The sequence below is a fragment of the Cygnus olor genome, chromosome 3 (assembly GCF_009769625.2).
Source record: "Cygnus olor isolate bCygOlo1 chromosome 3, bCygOlo1.pri.v2, whole genome shotgun sequence".
Classification (NCBI taxonomy): domain Eukaryota; kingdom Metazoa; phylum Chordata; class Aves; order Anseriformes; family Anatidae; genus Cygnus; species Cygnus olor.
The window spans coordinates 65071491-65090665 of record NC_049171.1 but is presented as its reverse complement, the minus strand read 5'-3'; the positions used below and the strand labels follow the sequence as shown (position 1 = coordinate 65090665).

Below are 19175 nucleotides of genomic sequence, written 5' to 3'. Positions count from 1 at the left end.
GGGAGTGAACAGGCTGTAGGATCCTTGTCCTCACATAGCACCCTATAAATGAACACTGGTCCAAGGCACGATGGCTGAGGCAGAACTAAGCAGGTACAGTTTCAAATTGTGCTGTCAAGCCTCCTCTTTGTACTGTTTTTTTCTTCCAGAACTGTCAGCTTTTCTCAGTAACGCCATAAATAAAACTTGCGCTAAAAGTGACTCACAGCTTAAGGTACCATTTTTGTTCTCAAACTTCTTGTTCCTTTTCCCCCCCTCAGGCCATGTCTACAGATGAGCAATTTGAACAACAGGCAGCACAGAATCCTTTTGGCTCAACAGAGCCCTGGCTAGAAGCCGCAGCTATTCTTAGTCCGACCAAGATTACTCCAATCCCAAAGCCCAGAACAGCACAACCTGGGAAGCCTCAGGAGAGCAGTGAAAAGCAGCTCCCTTCACCAAGCACAGCTGAGGCCAGTGCACTGCCTCCCCAGAGCACATCCTTTGTCCCAAAGGTGCCACCACGAAGAAAGAAGTCGGCTCCTGCAGCTCTTCACCTGCAAGTTCTGCAGAGCAGTGACAGCCCGCTTCTTAGAGGGTTAATGTTCAACTCCAACAACAACAATCCTGGGTTCTGCCCCCAGCCTCAGGACTCCGATGTCCTTCACGCTGCCCCCACGCAGTCTGCCCTCTTAGCCCCTACGTTCTCTGCCAGCCCAGAAAACAGTACAACGAAACAGTTGGCACCAAATACAGAACGGATCGCGAACCTTCAGGGTCCTGCTCCTCTACCAGAAGGTCAGCGTCCCCAGCTCTCAGATACCAGCTCCCTTGCAAAGAACACCAGTCTTTTGGACCTGGATTCTTCCTGCCATCTTTCCCTACAGGCAGCATCAACTACTTCTTCAGCACATACGCCAGAAAACTTAAAAGTCCCCAGCTCAAAAGATTTCAGTCACTGGGTTACGTTCAGTGATGACGAAGACAATGCTGCGCTGTCAGAAGGGTTCGACAAACTGCTTGTCTTAGAGCAAAACAAAAACGCCTTGGCGAACACAAATAATAATTTAGAATTGTAAAATTTGTCCCCTTAATGTTAATCCCCATAATTATGATGCAAAATAAAAACCTTTTGCACAAAGCTCTATATTTAAGGAAATACCATCTGTCCATGCTACATTTCATTGCCATGTTTAAAGACAAAGATGCTGCCCCTGGAGGGAAGTGTACAGAGCAACCTAACATTATCTGCAGTCTGTTTGAGAAGTTCTTTATTCTAAGTTATTTCTTTTTATTAATCCATCTTAAGATGTTTTATTTCAGTTACAAGTCATATTTTAGAACATGTAATGATATATGGAAAAAAAGATATTACGAAAAACATTTTTCTGTAAAATATATATTAACCTATTTCTGTCACCTAAAATAAAGCACCCTTATCTTGACTAGTTAGACCGCTATAGTTATTCTGGAACAAACATCCCTAGGGGGAATACACACCAGCATAACTTACAGCAGTAGCACTGCTAGTGTTCTGCTAGTAAGTTTCCACTGGAGAAAGGCTTAGGCGTTGTCTTCCTGGAGATAGCTGCAGTCTTGACGATCCCTAGTACTTACCTTGTTACCTCAGTCCTGTGTTGAAAACAGGTGGGTACTATGAGAATGGAAGCAGAACTACAAGCAACGTTGCCCAGACATCAGCCATGCAGTCTGTTTATTCCGTACCTGGGAAGAATCCGCCACGTGCTTCTTATTAACCTCTGCAGCTTTTTTAAGCCACACTGCAGAGGACCAAGTCGACCCGAGAAGCTGTGACTATGAGCGGCGCAAACTAGAAGTGGAGCTAGAAACAGGTGACTGCATCTATGACTACAGACAAATTTCAGAAGCATGCATAAACAGATCTGTTGCTCGGGTGCACCGTGCATCAGTAGAGGGAGTGTCCCTAGGAGGCAGTTAAAACGCACAGTATAAGACTGCATAACCTGTTCTATGCAGGTTCTTGCAAACAAAAGGCATTTGTTTAAAAGTTTAAAAGGTGATCGTGTTCTATGATTCAGAATATGACACCCTAGCAGGGGAAGCATCACCCCTGTTACCACTGGAGAAACTCCAGGCAAGTACTCCTGTGTGTACTGCTGCTGTGCTTCTCCCTTGCATTCTTCCACCTGAGCCTATGGGGACAGTGGTCCAGGTGAGTCTAGCTATCGGTCACTTACCACGGTGCGCTCATGAAGTAGGGCTGCTCAGCTCAAAGCAGGCTTGCTCTTCATAACGAAGCATCAGTCATCCTTCTCAGAAGCCCAAGATTTCAGTGAGGATACCCATGGTGCTAAAATGTCTGTCATCTGCCATAGCTGTGCAGGCTCTTACCTCACCTGTGCAGTAAAACTGTTTAGGAGCAGTGCCATTTGTTTGAAGCAAGCAGTTAAATATGATTGCAACATCTTGTGGTAATTTGTTAATTTAATAATAAAAGCTCTTGATGCCTCTCTTAAGGAGAATGTTTTAAAGCAGTAGGTATGGCTAAAAAAAATTCCTCTCTCATTTTCAGGTTCCCTGCAGAAAAGCTGTATTAAAAGAAAGTTCAGAGCTTTTATTTTTTTCCCCTACAGGAAAATTATTTGACTTGTTCTCAGTTGCTTGGAAACTGGGATTCAGGCACTTCCCTACTATTAACACCTCGCTATCTCACTGCCGTGACCAAATTTTGAACACAAGGCATCCTGTAAGAGAAGATGCTACCTTTGTCTGAGCACCTGCCATCCTCTGCTCTCTCGTTCCCCAGCACCCAACACCAATAAAACCCGGAGCTAAGCTCCTTACAGAAGTGCCAGTTTAGCACAGCAGCCGGCTGGTGAATCACGAAGCAGCAGGTTAGTCAACTCCCTACAATGTGACACAGCCCCTTACCCTCGTCATCCTCCCCTTAAAAAATGCAGTGATTATTTATGGGCACAGTTCAGTATAAAACACTAAGAGCAATAAAAAAGAAAGAGTACCTTATATGACCATGGCCAACATCTTCTGCTAAGATAATTAGCAGCTCTAGGACAGCTAATTTACATGGTAATGAAAGTGTTAGCAGGAAAGCCAATTAAAGTGGATTTACACAAGTCAAATAAAATCTACTTTATTACTCTCCTTGACTAAGAAAAATATCTGGCCTTTACCGTTTTCCCTTATGTCTGTGTACGTGGCAAGCTGCCCGTTAAAGTACAAATCCCTACTTTATACCACCAGTGACAGCACACGCTGTTCAATCACAGCAAACCAAGGGAGAGTAACTGTCCAGCTGAAAAGGATGGAGCAAAGAATGAAGAATCCGCTCCCTCACTGCATTACCCTTCACATTGTGCCCAACACGTCAGCCAGGAGCTTTTCAGAGGCAGGTACTTGTGACCTGGACAAGTGAAGCAGGGCCAGGCTTGCTCTGCATTTGGGGAACCATCGCAGAAGACTCAGGCTGCAGGAGGGAGGGATTCTTTCCTCCTTGTTCTGGACTAAGCCCGGCCCCGCCACAACATGAACAAAGGCCGAGTGACCGACAGTGTAACTGTTCCATACCTGCTCCCCTTTTCTTCTGTTGAGATTTGTTTTCATCAGCTTCCTGCTCACATCACGCTACGGAAGTGCCATTTCCACCAGGCTAGTGATTTCTGGGAAATCAACTCCTTTTCTGTAGGCAGTACAGCAGTGCTGATTTTTATAAAAGATACGGAGAATAAAAAACCTCCACAACAATCAGTGCAGTCACACACGGAGAAGCTTGGGAAGTAAAGAAAAGTGGGAGCTTCAGTCAAGTTTTGTTTGTTCTCCATCTCATTATTAATATTACTTGTGACAGTCTCAGTAGCTATCATACCCAATGCACTGCAATCACTGTATAACTGTAACCAGAAGAGCTAGTTACAGTTTAAGCTTAAAATTTAATATTAAGCTTAAAATTTAAGCTTTTTATACTGTTGGTCAGTGTTGACTATTTAGATGTATACTTCGCAGCAAGAGCGGTGTCTTATTTTGGAACAGTAGAGCAGTAAGATAAGGTGGGTAAGAAATCTTCCCTCAGCATGTATACTTTTAATGCAAAACATCTTTCTCAACTTTCCTTCAGGGAAAAAACCAACAACTGTATTTTGCCAGCTGCAAATAGTCAGCCAGCTCCTTATAGTCTGATGAGCTTTTTAGGTAGGGGCTCCCCAAAACGAAAAAAGAGAACCAAAACCAAAATATATTTTTTAGAATATCCACTGATAAAACTATTTTTCCTTTTTTTTTTTTGTACAAAATTGACATTTTCACCAATGAAAAATTCTCCTTTCCTAGCTAGCTACACTGCCTAGCACCACAAAGCGCAAATCACAGTGAAAGCCTGTTTAAACAGCAATTAAAACTTGATCACTATTGCTGCTAGAAATATCAGTACAGGTACACAACAGTGCCAGACAACCCCACGCAGGAGGACTGACAAATTCCTCTCAGCGTTCCCTTCCTGCCTTACCATTTGTGTCCCACAGTGCAGACAACTCCCACCTCCTCAGACAACTCCCACATACCTCCTAGCCACATCTGCAGCCGGGTCCCCAGCTGGGTGGGATTAAGGACAATGTTTGAGTTGCAAGAATTTGCACAAAGGTACTATATTCTGAATTAACGCGACACCAGAGAAGCACAAGAGCTTTACGTGTCTAACGGGAAGCGAACAAGAACGCTGCAGCAGACCCGTATGGCTCTAGAGCCAGTGACTGTACACAGTTCAGGAGGCACTTCTGCAAAACCTAAAAGCACAACTGCAAACCTGTTCGGTCTGGCAAAACACCAGTGACAAACTGTACCCCTCAATGCTCTTCCTTTAGACGAAGGGTAAACATTACCTTGCTCCAGCACGAGAATCACTGAGAAATAATGCAGGTCTTTAATAAACGTGAACACGAAGCAGAGCATTCTTTTCACAGATCGTTCACCTTTAATACATTTTGTGGCATATCTAATACATTTTTAAAAACACATTTAATTACCATACACAGAAAAAACACCCTGAAAGTTAATTTTAAAAGTTACACATATATACACACACGATAACAAAAAGGAGAAAGTTGTCTCAAGTTCCAGTTACAGTAACAAAACACAGATGCATTACTGAACAAGATTAATGTTATGTCATTGATCTGAGTCCCCTGAAGCCAAAGAACTCTATTAAAATCAATACAAGACTTGTCACACTGAACACAGTTATTAGAAGTCCTGTCTATTGACAATGAATTCAACATACCTTTTACTTTGTGAATACAAAGTGTGCTGATATATTTACCCTCTGAAGTTTAAACCACGGTGTAAACAGGATAAACCTCTTTAGAAATTAGGAAAGATTCTGGTACATTTTTTATTTGAAATACTGCCATCTAGCGTTCTTTCCTGTATCTCGCTTAGGGGGAAAAAATGCTCTTTTTGCTAGTGCAGTCCTGCACGTTCTCTGTACTGCTGCGAGCTGTGAATTTTACCATGCAGCTCCAGCAGGTCAAGGCTCAACTTCTAAAGATGTATTTTGTTATGCAGTGTCCTCCTGGACTAGAGTGCTCTGCAGTGAGAAGAGCTGAGGGGGCCTCAGAACCTGGCAGGACTGCAATGGCCACTGACCCCCACACCAAGCCCACACAGAACTGCAAGGAGCATCGCATCTCTGGCGGTTTTTATAGCCGTAATTCCAAGGCCAGTAATATCAGATCCATCTCACATAAGTGATGCTAAGAGGTGTCTTCAGCCTGTCATCAATACAGGCCTTATTTAACAACTCGTCAGCCAGGGGAGCATAGCCTAACCATAGCCTATGCTTGTCGTCAGAGAGAGTTGGGGGTGGAAGGGAAGGAAGGAAGGAGACCACAGTTAGACTAGCTTCTCTTAACTATGTTGCAAACTATCTGTGCCTTTAAAAAAGTGGCTGAGCAGTGCCATGTTTTCATCTAAAAATAAATATTTCTCATCAGTACTGTTAAGGTATCCTTACCATAAAGTCAAACAAGACACCACTTCTGTCTTTCGCTGTATCTACACCAGTAAATACACTTGGGCACCAGAAACCGAATGCTTGGGATCCTCTGCATTTTCACCAAGGCAAATTACAAAAACGCCTGTACTTGGGCCACTGACAGAAATGCTACCTTCACTCACTTGGATAAATGTCCTCAGGCTTCTGTCACACACTACTGAACATGGACAGTAAACCAAAGCTTGAAGACAGCCACATGCTTCTTCCCCCTTTTTACTCAACAAATAACCATCTCAATTAATTGTTTCTGATTCTCAACATAAGACTTTAATCCCAAATGTATACTGACTTTAACGAGACTACCTACCTTCAGAGCAACCTTTCCTGGCTAAAAGGAGATGCACAGGCACCCTCCAGAGTCTACTTATTACTCCAGAGGGATATCTGTATACTGAGTGAAACTTATTTTCCACTGACTCCCCATCCCTTCTCTGCCAGATTGCTGGAGAATTTGCACACTTTTTGTCAACAGATCATGGTTACTCTAAGCCAACATTCACTTTCTTTTTGCCACGTTTATGGGACTGTCTTTCAGTTTGTATTCGTTTTGAAAATATTTTAGAAGTAAGTTAGAGAGGTCTCTAAATTGGAGATGTAGTAAAAATTGTTTTAGCAGCAGATACTATTGACGTAGCATCTCTGTGGTTCTGCGGATCTTCTAACAAATGTTAGGAGAACTTACTGTGTTACACCAAATAGTGGAAATAAGTAGACAAGGATGGCAAAAACCTCAGTCTCCGAGCTCTGTGGCTAAAACGTCCTGAATGAACTTCAGCGTGCGCTGGTACAGGAAAGCATTCTTATTCTTTGGCTTACAAACATTAAGATGATTTACATCCACTGGAATAAGGTCTCCAATACCTAACCCTGTGAGAGAGAAAAGAGATGAAGAAAAAAGTACCAAAGTTCGCAAGATCACCTAGACTGAAAAGCATGTGTTGTGCTAGCACTTTATCTCTCAAAAGTAATTTCTCCTGCCTTCTGTTTAACTGGCTTTGCTCGGTTATTTTTTAACGTGCTAAAAGCATCAATACATGCTGTCAATAACCTGATAGGCTGCAAAACCCACGTTGTTTGTAAACCATTAGGTCCAGAGTTCTTCTATCTTTATCAGAAACTCACAGATGTACATTTCTCCATAGAGACAACTTTGAAGAATCAAAACTTTATTTAGCAGCACCCGGCCACTGGTTAATTCCTAACTGTACTTTAAGCACTGACATGAACACGGACAGGGTTTAACCCAGGGTACCCACATTCTGAAAGTCTAAATCAATGTTGTTTTACACATCACTACTAATTGCCCATATTCCTTACGAAGTATTTTGATGTGGAGATTAAAAAGAGAACTAGGGTGAAGCTGAAATATGCCACAGATCACTACACACAGTTCCAAGGAGATTAAAAGCTTGCCTTGCTCGGCTGTAGAATACAAGCATTCCATTTTCAGTGACAGATCTTGGGGCACACTGTTGCATTCACTCTTTCCTGACAGCTATCACCACTAGTTTACATTTCCCTTAGCTTGCTCTAACTGCCACGTTCCAGTTTATTATCTATTCATTCCATTTCCTGTGAAATCCTTCATTTTGCTTGGAACTTTGTATTTTTAGCCACACAAAATTACACTGGAGCAGGATCAAGGTTTGCTTTCACGTGCACACACACATATGTAAGAAACACTGAGTGTACTGCTCGTCAGCCTGATTTTTGAAAAAAAGTGAGCAGGGTATCACTGAACCATCATGAACCCTAAAAACACTTTGGAGAGAGCTGCACTGTATCATCATAGAAGAGGAGAAATATACTACAGAATTATTAAACACGCAGTGCTTATTTGTGCACTCTGTTATCCAGCCCTCTTTTTTTTTTTTTTCCCTACTAAAGGCAAAACGGTGGAGGGAACTTTTCAGAAAGCAAACTCTATATTAAACCATGTTAATTAACCACCTTAAATATGGAAGATAAAGGCTTCTTAACAATGCAAAACATGTTAGTGACTTTTTATTTCTATAAGCGGTTTACTAATTTTCATTGTTATTTTTTAAAAGGAGAAAATAGCTGGAATTTTTGGGAGCTTCTGAAACACTATTCAGCCTACCTATGCAAGGATGAACAACAGTTACTCATTATTATAAAGGAAAGGACTACACCACTGTAACACTAGACCTGCTTTTTTCAATAAGCAAGCTTTACTGGCACTTGGAAAAATCAAACAATTGGTATTGTAAGACACAAACATAGCTTCCCTCTGATCTCAGCAGGGGGACTGTAGTTTAAATTCAGCCAAAAGTTTAAACAAACAAACAAAAAAACACAACAAAATGTAACACGTGTATTTTTCTAGGTCTTTCTACCATAGAATCCTTCCTCATAATCAATGCTTACATGAATATATACAAAAGTAAAGTTGACTTACTTGCTGATTCTAGTGGTACGACATGCAGTTTTATCATGCTGCCTATGTGTGTGGGTAAGGTTTCGGCAAAACTCAGCACTGGAAATTCCTTATCTTTGGCGAAAGACAGGAAGTCATCATTCAGCTCTTTAAGGGCGGGAGAATCTGAGAAAGAGTAACAATTTTTGCAGTGGTATCTTGAACAGAAGATTAGAACTTTCGTCTGCAAGATTCCATTCCCAACAAGATATTTTGGAAAAACTAAAGACTCCAGTAAAAAGAATCTTTTTTTCTTTTTTTTTTTTTTTTTAAATAATTCATTTTTCCAGAAATCGTTTGCAACACATTGTTTACTTCTGCATTGCATGGAATTTATTTAGAAGATAGGATTCGGAAGTCCAGCACGTTACCTTGCTAAATGAACTAAACTACTCTTCTATAAACTTGCTCTGACTCCTTTTTTTCCCCCCCCCACATGTGCCATCAAATAAAAAAGTTACTCTTGTCAATTCAACACAAACATAAGAAGGGTGTTTGTTGTTTTTAATCCAGCTTTTTCCTGATAGCACAATAAAAAAATTAATAAACATCGTGAACAGATTAGCACAGATCCCTGCTGTTAAATGGAAGCAAAGTGAGCATACCCTTGCTGAGTTCTTTAACCTCCACAGAAGGAAAGAGAAGATATCTGGCATTTATAGAATATTCAGCCAGCTGGGAACCATGGTGAGGTACACTATAAAATATGATTCCTCTTGTGTTGTTTACAATTTTATCCATTTCTGGATTCTTGGAAGCATCCACCAGCATCTTTTTGACTAGAAGACCTGGCAACAGAAACTGAATTAATGCAGGAATTTAAACCACCGTGAAAATAATGATCATGTTATATTATCCATGAAGCAGCTAAAGCATATTCTTGCCTCAGTTGATTAGTCCTTGGTTTGTCAAATCTGTAAGATTAAGTCAGAAACAATGACTGAGACATTAAAATGAAATGTCAACGAATGACGCAAATCCATTTCTACAAACTTTTATGATTCGCTTTAAGCCTGCTAATGACATTTAATGTATGACAGATCATGGAGAAAATTTTGCCTCTGAATTGCCACTTATGTGGATTTCAACTCATTGATTTTGTTTTTTTTAAATCAGCACAGTACAAACAAACAGGAGACAAATCCATTCAGTGTGTGTTATTGAATATAATGCAACAAGAAAAGTAGAAATCTATTCTGCGTTTTTAGATCTTCGTAAATTTTTTACCTAAACTAGGTTTTAGGTAAAAAACTTGGTTTTAAACCTAGTTTTACCTAAACTATTCCAAATAATTGCCTTTCAGACTGAATTTGGTTACCAGCTTATTCTGAAATGTAACAGCAGATAAATACATTATATCAGGCAACATGCTTACCACCCATGCTGTGTGACACCCATACTAGGGGTCTATCTCCAATCCCAGCAGCTCTGAGCTTCTCAAGAAGCTCATTGCTCCTGTAAGCAATCGACTTCCTGTAAAGAATAAACAAACACGAGCACAATGAAGCGTAAGTTGAATAGCAATGTTAAGCAGAATAAATTTTCAGTGCTGCAGGTTCATGAAAGTGAATTCAGTAGATAAAACATTAATTACTTAATTATTGTTACTACATTGAAAACTAAAATTGTCAAAAACTTTTGCAAGCTCAGCTTCACAAGGATGATAGGAATTTAAATACATTCAGTTTCTTGGTCTTGCTTGAAAGCGTTATTTTAATTTCACTCATTTCCTTTAGCTTTAGTTCTGCAAATCTCTTTTAAAATTTTAAATGAAAGTAGCTACACGTTTTTACAAAATTATGTTTTAATTTTACAAAAGCATCATCAATGCATAATAAACTTTACCCCCTGAAACAAGAATATGCCTAATAATCTGATAAAATTGTACTTTGCTAAACAATGCTCAAATTGTGGAACAAAGTTATTCAGGAAATTAATAACTAATTGCATGGTCAACCAATACATTAAAAAAAATGAAAGATGATGTCTGTAATACTTTTCCAAATAATTATCTTTAAATTCTTTGTACTAGAACAGGATAAAACCATAATGATCTCTACTTTATAACTGAATAGACTGAGCTCTGGAAAAGATAAGTAAGCTACGTGTTAAAGGTTGAAAATGAATCTGTGATAGAACCACAACAAAACCACAGCAACCCAATCCCTAACCTAAGCTTGAAAGGGTGACATCATTACTCCTTGCATAGTGTAACAATAATCAGACAGAGAAGAAAGACGCTTTGATAATGGAAACATCAGGATATGGGGGCAACCACTGCGCAAAGCCTAATTCATTTCATCTCCTTTGGTTCTCAGCATTCTCACTTGAAATAGCTCTAAGATAACACATACGAAAAGGACACTCAGTTGCGTTTTTTCAGCTAAGCAATAGGCTTTAGGATAGCTGAGGGACTTAAAAACCTCACTTTTGAAACTCTAGATGATTTAGCCTATACACTTAGAGCAATTACAAGGTTGTGAGTCTACTGCTACATTTTTGCTGCTGCAAGTTAAAATATCTTCACTATCTTTCATTTTTAATAACCATGTCAAACTATAAGATAAATACTGTATGTGTGGGTGACTGTATGCAGCAGGTAATGTAATTTTCCATTTTGTAATGAAAAAGACTTCATCTTAAAACAAATACATACACATTTATTTATTTTTCAAATTTTCTTCCATTATCCATACTCCAGATGGACATAGGAAAAAAGTTCTCATGTGGAGGTACCCATCTACGTGTTTGTTACTGTCACTGTTCTGCCTAATTTCAAATAGAGATATTAACAGCCACATCTTCCTTATTTTTTCCCCGCTTATATCTTTACTTCCATTCAATAATTGCATCATTTTGTTGTGTATCATTAGGGAGGAGGGAATTAACAAGTGCCAAGCTCTCAAGCTCTTATACACATGGTGCTTTTTTTCTCCCCTACACAAAACATAATTAATTTTCAGATTCTTAACTTGTCAGCAATCATACACGTGCTTTTATGGAAGTACCCGAGCTGAATCTAGTTACACACTTATGTATCTGCGTAACAGATTGAAGGACTCAGATTAGGACTTGATTAAAAGATCACTGAAGTCAATTACTGAGTCTAAAATCCATTCAAACCAGATCATCTTTACAGGCTCAAAGTATTTTTATTTTTAGAAGTAACATGTTTGGAGGTAGTGTCTTCCTCTGATCTATCTGGTTTGTGGTCAGTAAAACACAGTTCCTCTGACAAAGGCAGTGGTTTTATTACACTATTTGACCAAATCTCAGTGTGAGTTTGAGATTTAATGAATTATTTCTTAATGTGTGTCTAAACCTTAATTTCTTACAAAAATTCCTAGTTTAATAATGTCTAAAACACTCTTATTTGAGACTAAATCTTAAAACAGTTGCTGTGTTTCATCTGTCAAAGACTTATTGAAATCCCTTTCCAGGAATTAACATTTCTTGAATAGAATAATATGCTTTGTTTTACCATGAGTATAATGTCATAGTACAGCAAACATTTTTGCTGTGCTTACGAAGGAAGGTTGGGTCATTTTTAAGTTTAAGAAATACTCCCCTTAACATGCAAAACTGATGTTGTATCTACATCTGATAGAATGGTTTAGTGTCTGCTCTAAACATGAAGCAGAACAGGCTGTCAGAAATTAGGAAGTTGCCACAAGTTAAGCCATGAGGTTAAAAAGTTCACATAAACCATGACTGTACCCTAGGTTTTTCTAAGTTTGATTTTCAAAGGCAACAGGAAAAGTTAATTTCACTGTTTCACCCTAGGGGATCCAAAGAATTAGCTTTACAGGTCTCCCTCCTGTTTCCCCTTCAAACTGCAAACATTTCATTTGTTACCTGTGAGGCTCAACAGGACATTTTGCTTTCCAGTCACTCAAACGTGTGTCATATTCCACAGATATGATTCTAAGGGTGGGACAGTCTGAAGCCAGCCATGTCTAAATTAAAGAAAAAACACCACCAAAAGGAGCTTATAATTGAAGTACTTAAACTCTTGCAAGCACTTTCTAAGCAACGGAGCAAAGTTGTTATTATGAGGATAGTATCAAGCAAGATTTCTGCTCTTCATTAAAACCCCAATACATCTTACACCTAGACTACTATTCTTTTATTGCATTCTGGCAAGCTCTAGCCAGCTCCTTAGCCAAAAGTAGGTAGAAGCTGGAGATGGATTAATTTGTGCGTTCCTGGCTCCATCTTCTGGGTGACACAAGAATTACTAAAACTACCAAAGAACGATTAGTTCAAGTTTTAAAGAGGTACTTTGGTGGTTATACCAATATGAATTGTTTGAAGCAGTAACGACTTATTTACCAATAATATTTATGTTGCAATCTGCAAAAATTGAAATACTCAGACACTGACATAAGAAAACATAGTTAACTTGTTTAAAGATGTAATTTTATGTATCTTTCTAAGCAGTAACATTCCATCAAAAAGAATGAGAGTATGAGGTAGGTGGACATTGCCTCTTGTTTCACCAGCAGAAGAATGATGTTGAGAGCTACTAACTTGAGCAGGGATTTTCCGTTGCAAGAACCTGCTCAAGATTTCAGCTTGCTAACAAAAATACATGAGGAACTCAAAAACTGCTACTTGCGTAACAGATTAAAAGTCATTTGATTCAAAATAGACAACTGCCAGACAGCGTAATTCTAGATCATCTGGATCATTTCTCCTTAAAGAGAAAACACCAACTGTATGTGAAAACGTGTCTTTTTTTTTTCTTTTACCTTTGGCCAGCACTGGCTGTATTCCTCTTCCACTTCTGAAGCCTTTTTATCCAAAGGCTGGTCAACGTCTTGCTGTCGCCAGGTTTTAAATGCTGCTCCCAAAAGACCGTGAACAAAAAGGATATCTGCTCTGATGGGCTGACTGATATAGAAAGGAATTTTTAAAGAGACGCATGGTACATATTCTTTTAGCAAATTAAATTTACACAGAACATTTAACCCAGGGGATACCAAAATGCTATTTCTAACACTATACATGATTACCTGTCTTATGGACAACACGTCATGACATTTCATGATATTTCAAAGAGGATACTCAGATCAAGACAAACAACAGGGATCCACACAGAAGAGAGATCTAGAAAGAGGTATGTTAAGTAACAACCTCCATATATTTCTATAACGAAAAATGCCATTCTCTGTACCGACTACTGATGCAGCTTAGTAGTTCCTGCTTTGCCATCAAATTAGACTTTCACTGACTCCCCTGTCTTCAGTGACTAGCACCAATGACGCAGGGCATAATAGTTACTAAGTGACATACCACTTGGAGACTGCTTCAGTCCCAGATAAACAAACACTACTAAAAGAAGCTGATAAACGATCACTACTAAAAGGTAAGGCTTCTTTTACTGCAGCTTAGACCGACGTGCAGCTGCCAACAGAATAATTATAAGGCACTGTGTCCCAAGACAGCCAGTGCAAAGGTTAAATGTATGCAAAGCAATAATTCATTTCACGGTTTGTGTCTGGATTTTTCCAAGCAATACAATAATACTCCTCTCACAGCTACTGGCTGCTCTAAAGCACTTCCATTGTTTTTATTTATTTATTTATTTTATTTGAGATCTAAATTGAGTCACCTCAACCCATCAAAGAGCCAGAGGAACAGGTGACAGGAGTACAGCTGCATTCTGACTCAACTCTTCTGCAGTTTTAACTGAATGTTATAGCAAGTAACTCCAAGTACAGCATGTAAAATTTCTTTTGCTTTACCTGCTACGATATTGTGGATGTAAGATGTAAACACCATCTGGATACTTCTCTTGTACCGTGTCCCTGTCTAGATTAGCCAAAGCTCTGGATGCATGAGACGACTGAATGACGTGTGGGGATTTCATTACTTCAGCAAGCACAGAAACCCAACCTACATTGAAAAAATAAAGCGGCAGGTTGACTAATTAGAAACATCAGCCAGACAAGAGAATTCAGAAACATCATCCTTCACAGTAATAATTGTGAAAATAGATATTAGAACATAAAAATGGTAATATCAAAACAAATTATTTCAACCCACTTCTCTTTACTGTGGGAAAGCCAGTGCTACGTAAGTGAAAATGCTAAAATTAAAAATCCAGAGTGGTGAGAAGGCAACGTATTTTACTACTGTTCAGCTTATGATCTGAAGCAGAACCCCTTCTCAGAAGGAAAATCGAGCGTATCGGCAGGTCAGCACGGTAGTCAAAGAGAAAGAACAGATCTCAACTCTCTTTTTGCAGGTAAGATGCAAGAAAGACAGTGAAAAGAAATGTCCTCAAAGAGAAAATGAAACCTGAATCACAGGAAAGAAAGAAAACAACCCACCAGAATAATGGCAGGTGGAAAAACTGATGCTTGCTGTTAACAGCCACTTCTAATTTTAAATACCAAAGTGTGTAAAATTTGTTTAAGGAATTAAAATGTCCCCACTATTCTAACAATAACATACCGTTTATATTTGACAAATGTAAGAGAATAAATGACGGAAACCTTTGAATACATTCCTCAAAGTTTTAAGTCATAGCTAACTCAAGAAAAAACAGACACTTTATAGTATCTCGCCTAATGACACAGTTTCTTAGATATGGATGAGGATGTTCATAGACTACTGAGAAATGCAAAGTAATATCTTTTACACACACACACAAATACGACATTTAAAAGCTTTAAGAGAAAACTGAGTCAGATTGATTGTATGGATCTGTGATGAATGAGGAAAAAAACATTAAAACCTAGGCAGACAAAAACCAACAGAGTATTCAGAGCACACACACAAACAAAAAGGGAAAAGGGTGAAATCTGACAAAAATTTTTCATGAAGAAAAATTTCTTAAATTAAAAATAAGCTTGCTCGTAGAGTGGATTGAAGAATAATTTAAGTGCTGCCAAGAATCTCGTGGAAAACATCCTCAGCAGGAGATAGCTGGGTAGGGGTTAGGCTGCAAACTGGAACAGCTGTGAGAACACGATGCATGAGCAGCACAAACAGCAGGACGTGAAGGAGCCCAGAGGCACCAGAAGTTATGCAGGCTCATCTCTGTCTCCTACCACAGCGATGGTTCTGGCTTCTTACACTCCAACTACCTCACGGAGGGGCAGCAACACAGCTCCTGGCAGTCCCCAGGTTCCTCTGCTCTTTCTGCCTCTGCTTTCCTCCCCACCATGGTGCAGTCTCAGCACCACACCAGGCCCTACCCTGCTCATGCTGCTGGCAAGATGTTCTGCAATGCCCTGGCCAGGGTGAGACCTTCTGCAGAAACCATCCAACTAGAGTGAGGAAAGGAGCAGAAAGTATGTTGAAATGTTTGAAAATTGCTTCTTACAGCAAACCACGAGAAAACATACTCAAAAAATAAGATTTAAGAATGTTCATCAGAATATACTTGAGAAAAAGTCCAAGATACAGTTTTCAACCTGCAACATTTTTAAAGATTTACGTGTCTGCTGCTGCATAATTTTTTACCTGAGCCTTCACACTTCCCCCCAGATACCAAAACTTGAGCCTCCCAGAGTGCTCACATTTTTGGAATCACTGGTATTTTGGTTCACCAAGAAGTAAAAATGAACTTAAAATTAATATAAAAATAAGCAAACACCAGGCAGAATAGATTAAGAAGTTGTATTGCAAGGTTTTATTTCCTATAATTAACCCTGATAATCCTTGTTGCTACTAGCAAGAGTGGTATATAAATCACGATTATGTTACAGTCAAGTTGATGTATAAAACCTGGAAAGACTTTGAAGAAAAATTTTCAAATAGAGGCTATTTTAAAAAAGAAGAAAAATTAAATAATGACCACTGTTCCAAAATAATGCACAGTATGTTCCTACTAGTATAGCCAGCAAGTTGCTAATTCCAGATAGTTAGTTCATTGCAGAATTAGGAAAAGAACGAATTGACGTGAGCTTTGTTTAAATGAAAGTACCTTTGAGAACATACAACGATCACTTTTCTTCTTCCTCCTGTGCCATCAGCTTTTACAAAGGAAAAAAGCCTTAGGGGTCCGCAGAATCACAGAACAGTTTGGGTTGGAGGGCACCTTAGAGCCCACCCAGTCCCAACCCCCTGCCATGGGCAGGGACACCTCCCACCACACCAGGTTGCCCAAAGCCCCATCCAGCCTGGCCTTGAACACCTCCAGGGATGGGGCATCCACAGCTTCTCTGGGCAACCTGTGCCAGGGCCTCACTGTCCTCTTAGTGATGAATTTCTTCCTGATGTCTAGTCTAAATCTACCCTCTTTTAGCTTGAAGTGGTTACCTCTTGTCTTTCCACTGCACACCCTGGTAGAGTCCCTCCCCATCTTTCTTGTAGGCCCTCTATGTATTAGCAAGCCACAATAAGATCCTTTCAGAACCTTCTCCTCTCCAGGCTAAGCAATCCCAACTCTCTCAGCCTTTCTCCATAGGAGAGGTGCTCCAGCCCTCTGATCATCCTCACAGTCCTTCTCTGGACCCGCTCCAAGAACTCCGTTACTGTCTTGTGCTGTGGGCCCAGAGGTGGATGCAGCACTCCAGGTGGGGCCTCATGAGGGCCGAGCAGCCTGGGAGAATCACCTCTCGTGACCTGCTGGCAACTCTTCTTTTGATGCAGCCCACGACCCGGTTGGCTTTTGGGGCTGCAAGCGCCCACTGTTGCTTCACATCAAGCTTTTCATCCACCAGTACTCGCTAGTCCTTCTCCACAGGGCAGAGGTTCTTTCTTCCTATGCATCATCTAGCAACAAATGGCAAGTCTTATCGGTTCATCAGCAGCAGCATCCAGCTGCTCATCTCTGGAGTCCAGTGCACAGCCTAAGATTCTGTTTATACTAACAGCTTTGTCCCAGAGACCTCCTTACTCTTCTGTTATGATCTCTTCCTCCATAAATATGGTTTCATCAGTCTCCGTAGTAACGTAAGAATGGTCCTACAGCTCAGACCAAAGGCCTCTGCAGTCCCAGCTGTCCTTCTCTAAAAGACAGCAGTAATTGCAGTTGTGGAAAGATAAAAGAATAGAACAATAAAAAGACAAGTATATAGTGCTGATTTTCCACTACACCTCCTCAGCTTTCTGCAGGCAGCTTGGGATTTTCTGAGATACAGACAGCATCCGTGCATACAAGCTTTATGGATTTTTCTTTCCATTAATTTTTCTAATAAATTTTTCAAAGCTTTGCAAGTCTTCAGCAACCACAATGTTTTGTATCAAGTTTTAGTTTGGTTACGTGCTATATGGAAAAAATGCATATTTTATTTGTTTTACATCTTGATAATTTAATGTACAAGAACCTTTGGTCCTGCACTACAAAAAACAGCAGATTATCATTCCCTCTCTGCCTTCTCTACCCCAGTGAGGACTTTACAAATCTTTACCATGTTCTCCTTTATTTTTTTTCCAGGCAAAGTGTCTTAGTCATTTGTTCTTTATACCACAGACATTGCAAATTTTCAGTCATCCTCATCATCTTTCACTGTACCTCTGCTACTTCTCCTTTTTGCAAAAATGCACACTGGTTAAGAGGTAGATACCAGCTTGGATGCACACAAAAAGCAGAATATTGATACTTCCCATTTTTCTTTTTATTTCTTTCCTAATAAAACATTGGGAATTATTTGTTTGGTGCAGAACAAGAAGGAAGAATTTCACTCTGATCTCTAGGGGCCAATAAAATAAAGGGCCGAATAAAATAATAAAAGGGGCCTCAGAGCAAAGGGGCCTCAGAGCAAAGCTTACCAGAAGTTACTTGCCTAACACGAAACAAGGGAGAGTGGGAAGCCACGTTTTACTTTATTCCAAAATGTTGAGGACTACAAGCTGGTCCTTCATGAGACTAAAACACGGTTTAATTAAAATGTAGTATCTATAAGGTAGATGATCTGTGAGAGTAGGAGATTCAAAAGACTTTTGCCAGTAACCTGAACCAAGCATCAAAAACGTCCAAATTTTCACCATTCATTAAAGACCTCTGCAGCATTGACATATATTGGCTAGACAGCATACAGAAGTTTTTAAATCAACAGTCTAAACTACGTGTATGTTTTGTGTAAAAACGAACAAACAAATAAGAAAAAGACACACACAGAAAACATATATAAAAGACACACTATTACCACAGTCCTTTGCATTTCACAACAGTACTGAATCCACTGAAAAATTTAATATAGAGACCTAACGCTCAGGCTGCTTGCACTTGCTTTCTTTCCTTTTACCTGCACGTACTATGGATGAATGAAGACGTTCATCCAAAGCCATATTTCCAATAATGCGAATTATGTTCCTCTGTATTTTTGCAGAATCTTTACGTAGCCGGTATATCCTCTGTAGCAGCTGAAGGCCTCCTTGAGCTTCAATTTTATCACAGTGAGAAGAAACCTGGCATCATACAGCAAATACAACAATAAATAGATGCTCTAAAAAAGGTTCTTTGTGATGCTTTTAATACAGAAAATAGGGAGCTTTTAGGAGCTGATGTCATACACAGTCCTTATTACATAAAAATTCTTATTAATCTAGCATTTATTATGTCATAGTCAAAAAGGGAGTAAATATTTTAATATGTTAAATTACAAGCATGATTTCTACAGATTGACGACCTGAAAGATACTGAGCATCATCACTCTACTCTCCTCCACATCTGTGGGAGACGAGATCACTAACCACTTGGCATGATGAAATTTCAAGTAAAGTTCAAGAGTCTGAGCAGAACAATCGTCTGCATTT

The 19175-nt window shown here is 39.6% G+C and overlaps 2 protein-coding genes and 1 long non-coding RNA gene across 9 annotated transcripts in view; 1 reads left to right on the top strand and 2 right to left on the bottom strand.

Moving 5' to 3' along the window:
- Positions 1-1424, top strand: part of SYNJ2 (synaptojanin 2) — a 64635-nt gene extending 63211 nt beyond the window's left edge. For all 5 annotated transcript variants that reach the window (XM_040553195.1, XM_040553194.1, XM_040553197.1 and 2 more), the window contains exon 27: positions 261-1424. In XM_040553195.1, coding sequence (XP_040409129.1) covers positions 261-1058 — 798 coding nt within the window. In that variant the 3' untranslated portion in view covers positions 1059-1424. The remainder of the gene's footprint in view (positions 1-260) is intronic.
- On the bottom strand, positions 1274-3915 carry LOC121068156. The gene is made up of 2 exons (XR_005818664.1): positions 3547-3915; positions 1274-2357 (listed from the first exon to the last, which is right to left on the bottom strand). It is a non-coding gene; the product is annotated as an uncharacterized LOC121068156 (long non-coding RNA).
- A 1017-nt stretch (positions 3916-4932) lies between these two features.
- Positions 4933-19175, bottom strand: part of SERAC1 (serine active site containing 1) — a 25617-nt gene continuing 11374 nt past the window's right edge. For all 3 annotated transcript variants that reach the window (XM_040553200.1, XM_040553202.1, XM_040553201.1), the window contains exons 10-17: positions 18665-18827; positions 14210-14360; positions 13214-13355; positions 12318-12418; positions 9838-9935; positions 9068-9250; positions 8445-8588; positions 4933-6892 (exon numbers count right to left, since the gene is read on the bottom strand). In XM_040553200.1, coding sequence (XP_040409134.1) covers positions 6756-6892; positions 8445-8588; positions 9068-9250; positions 9838-9935; positions 12318-12418; positions 13214-13355; positions 14210-14360; positions 18665-18827 — 1119 coding nt within the window. In that variant the 3' untranslated portion in view covers positions 4933-6755. The remainder of the gene's footprint in view (positions 6893-8444; positions 8589-9067; positions 9251-9837; positions 9936-12317; positions 12419-13213; positions 13356-14209; positions 14361-18664; positions 18828-19175) is intronic.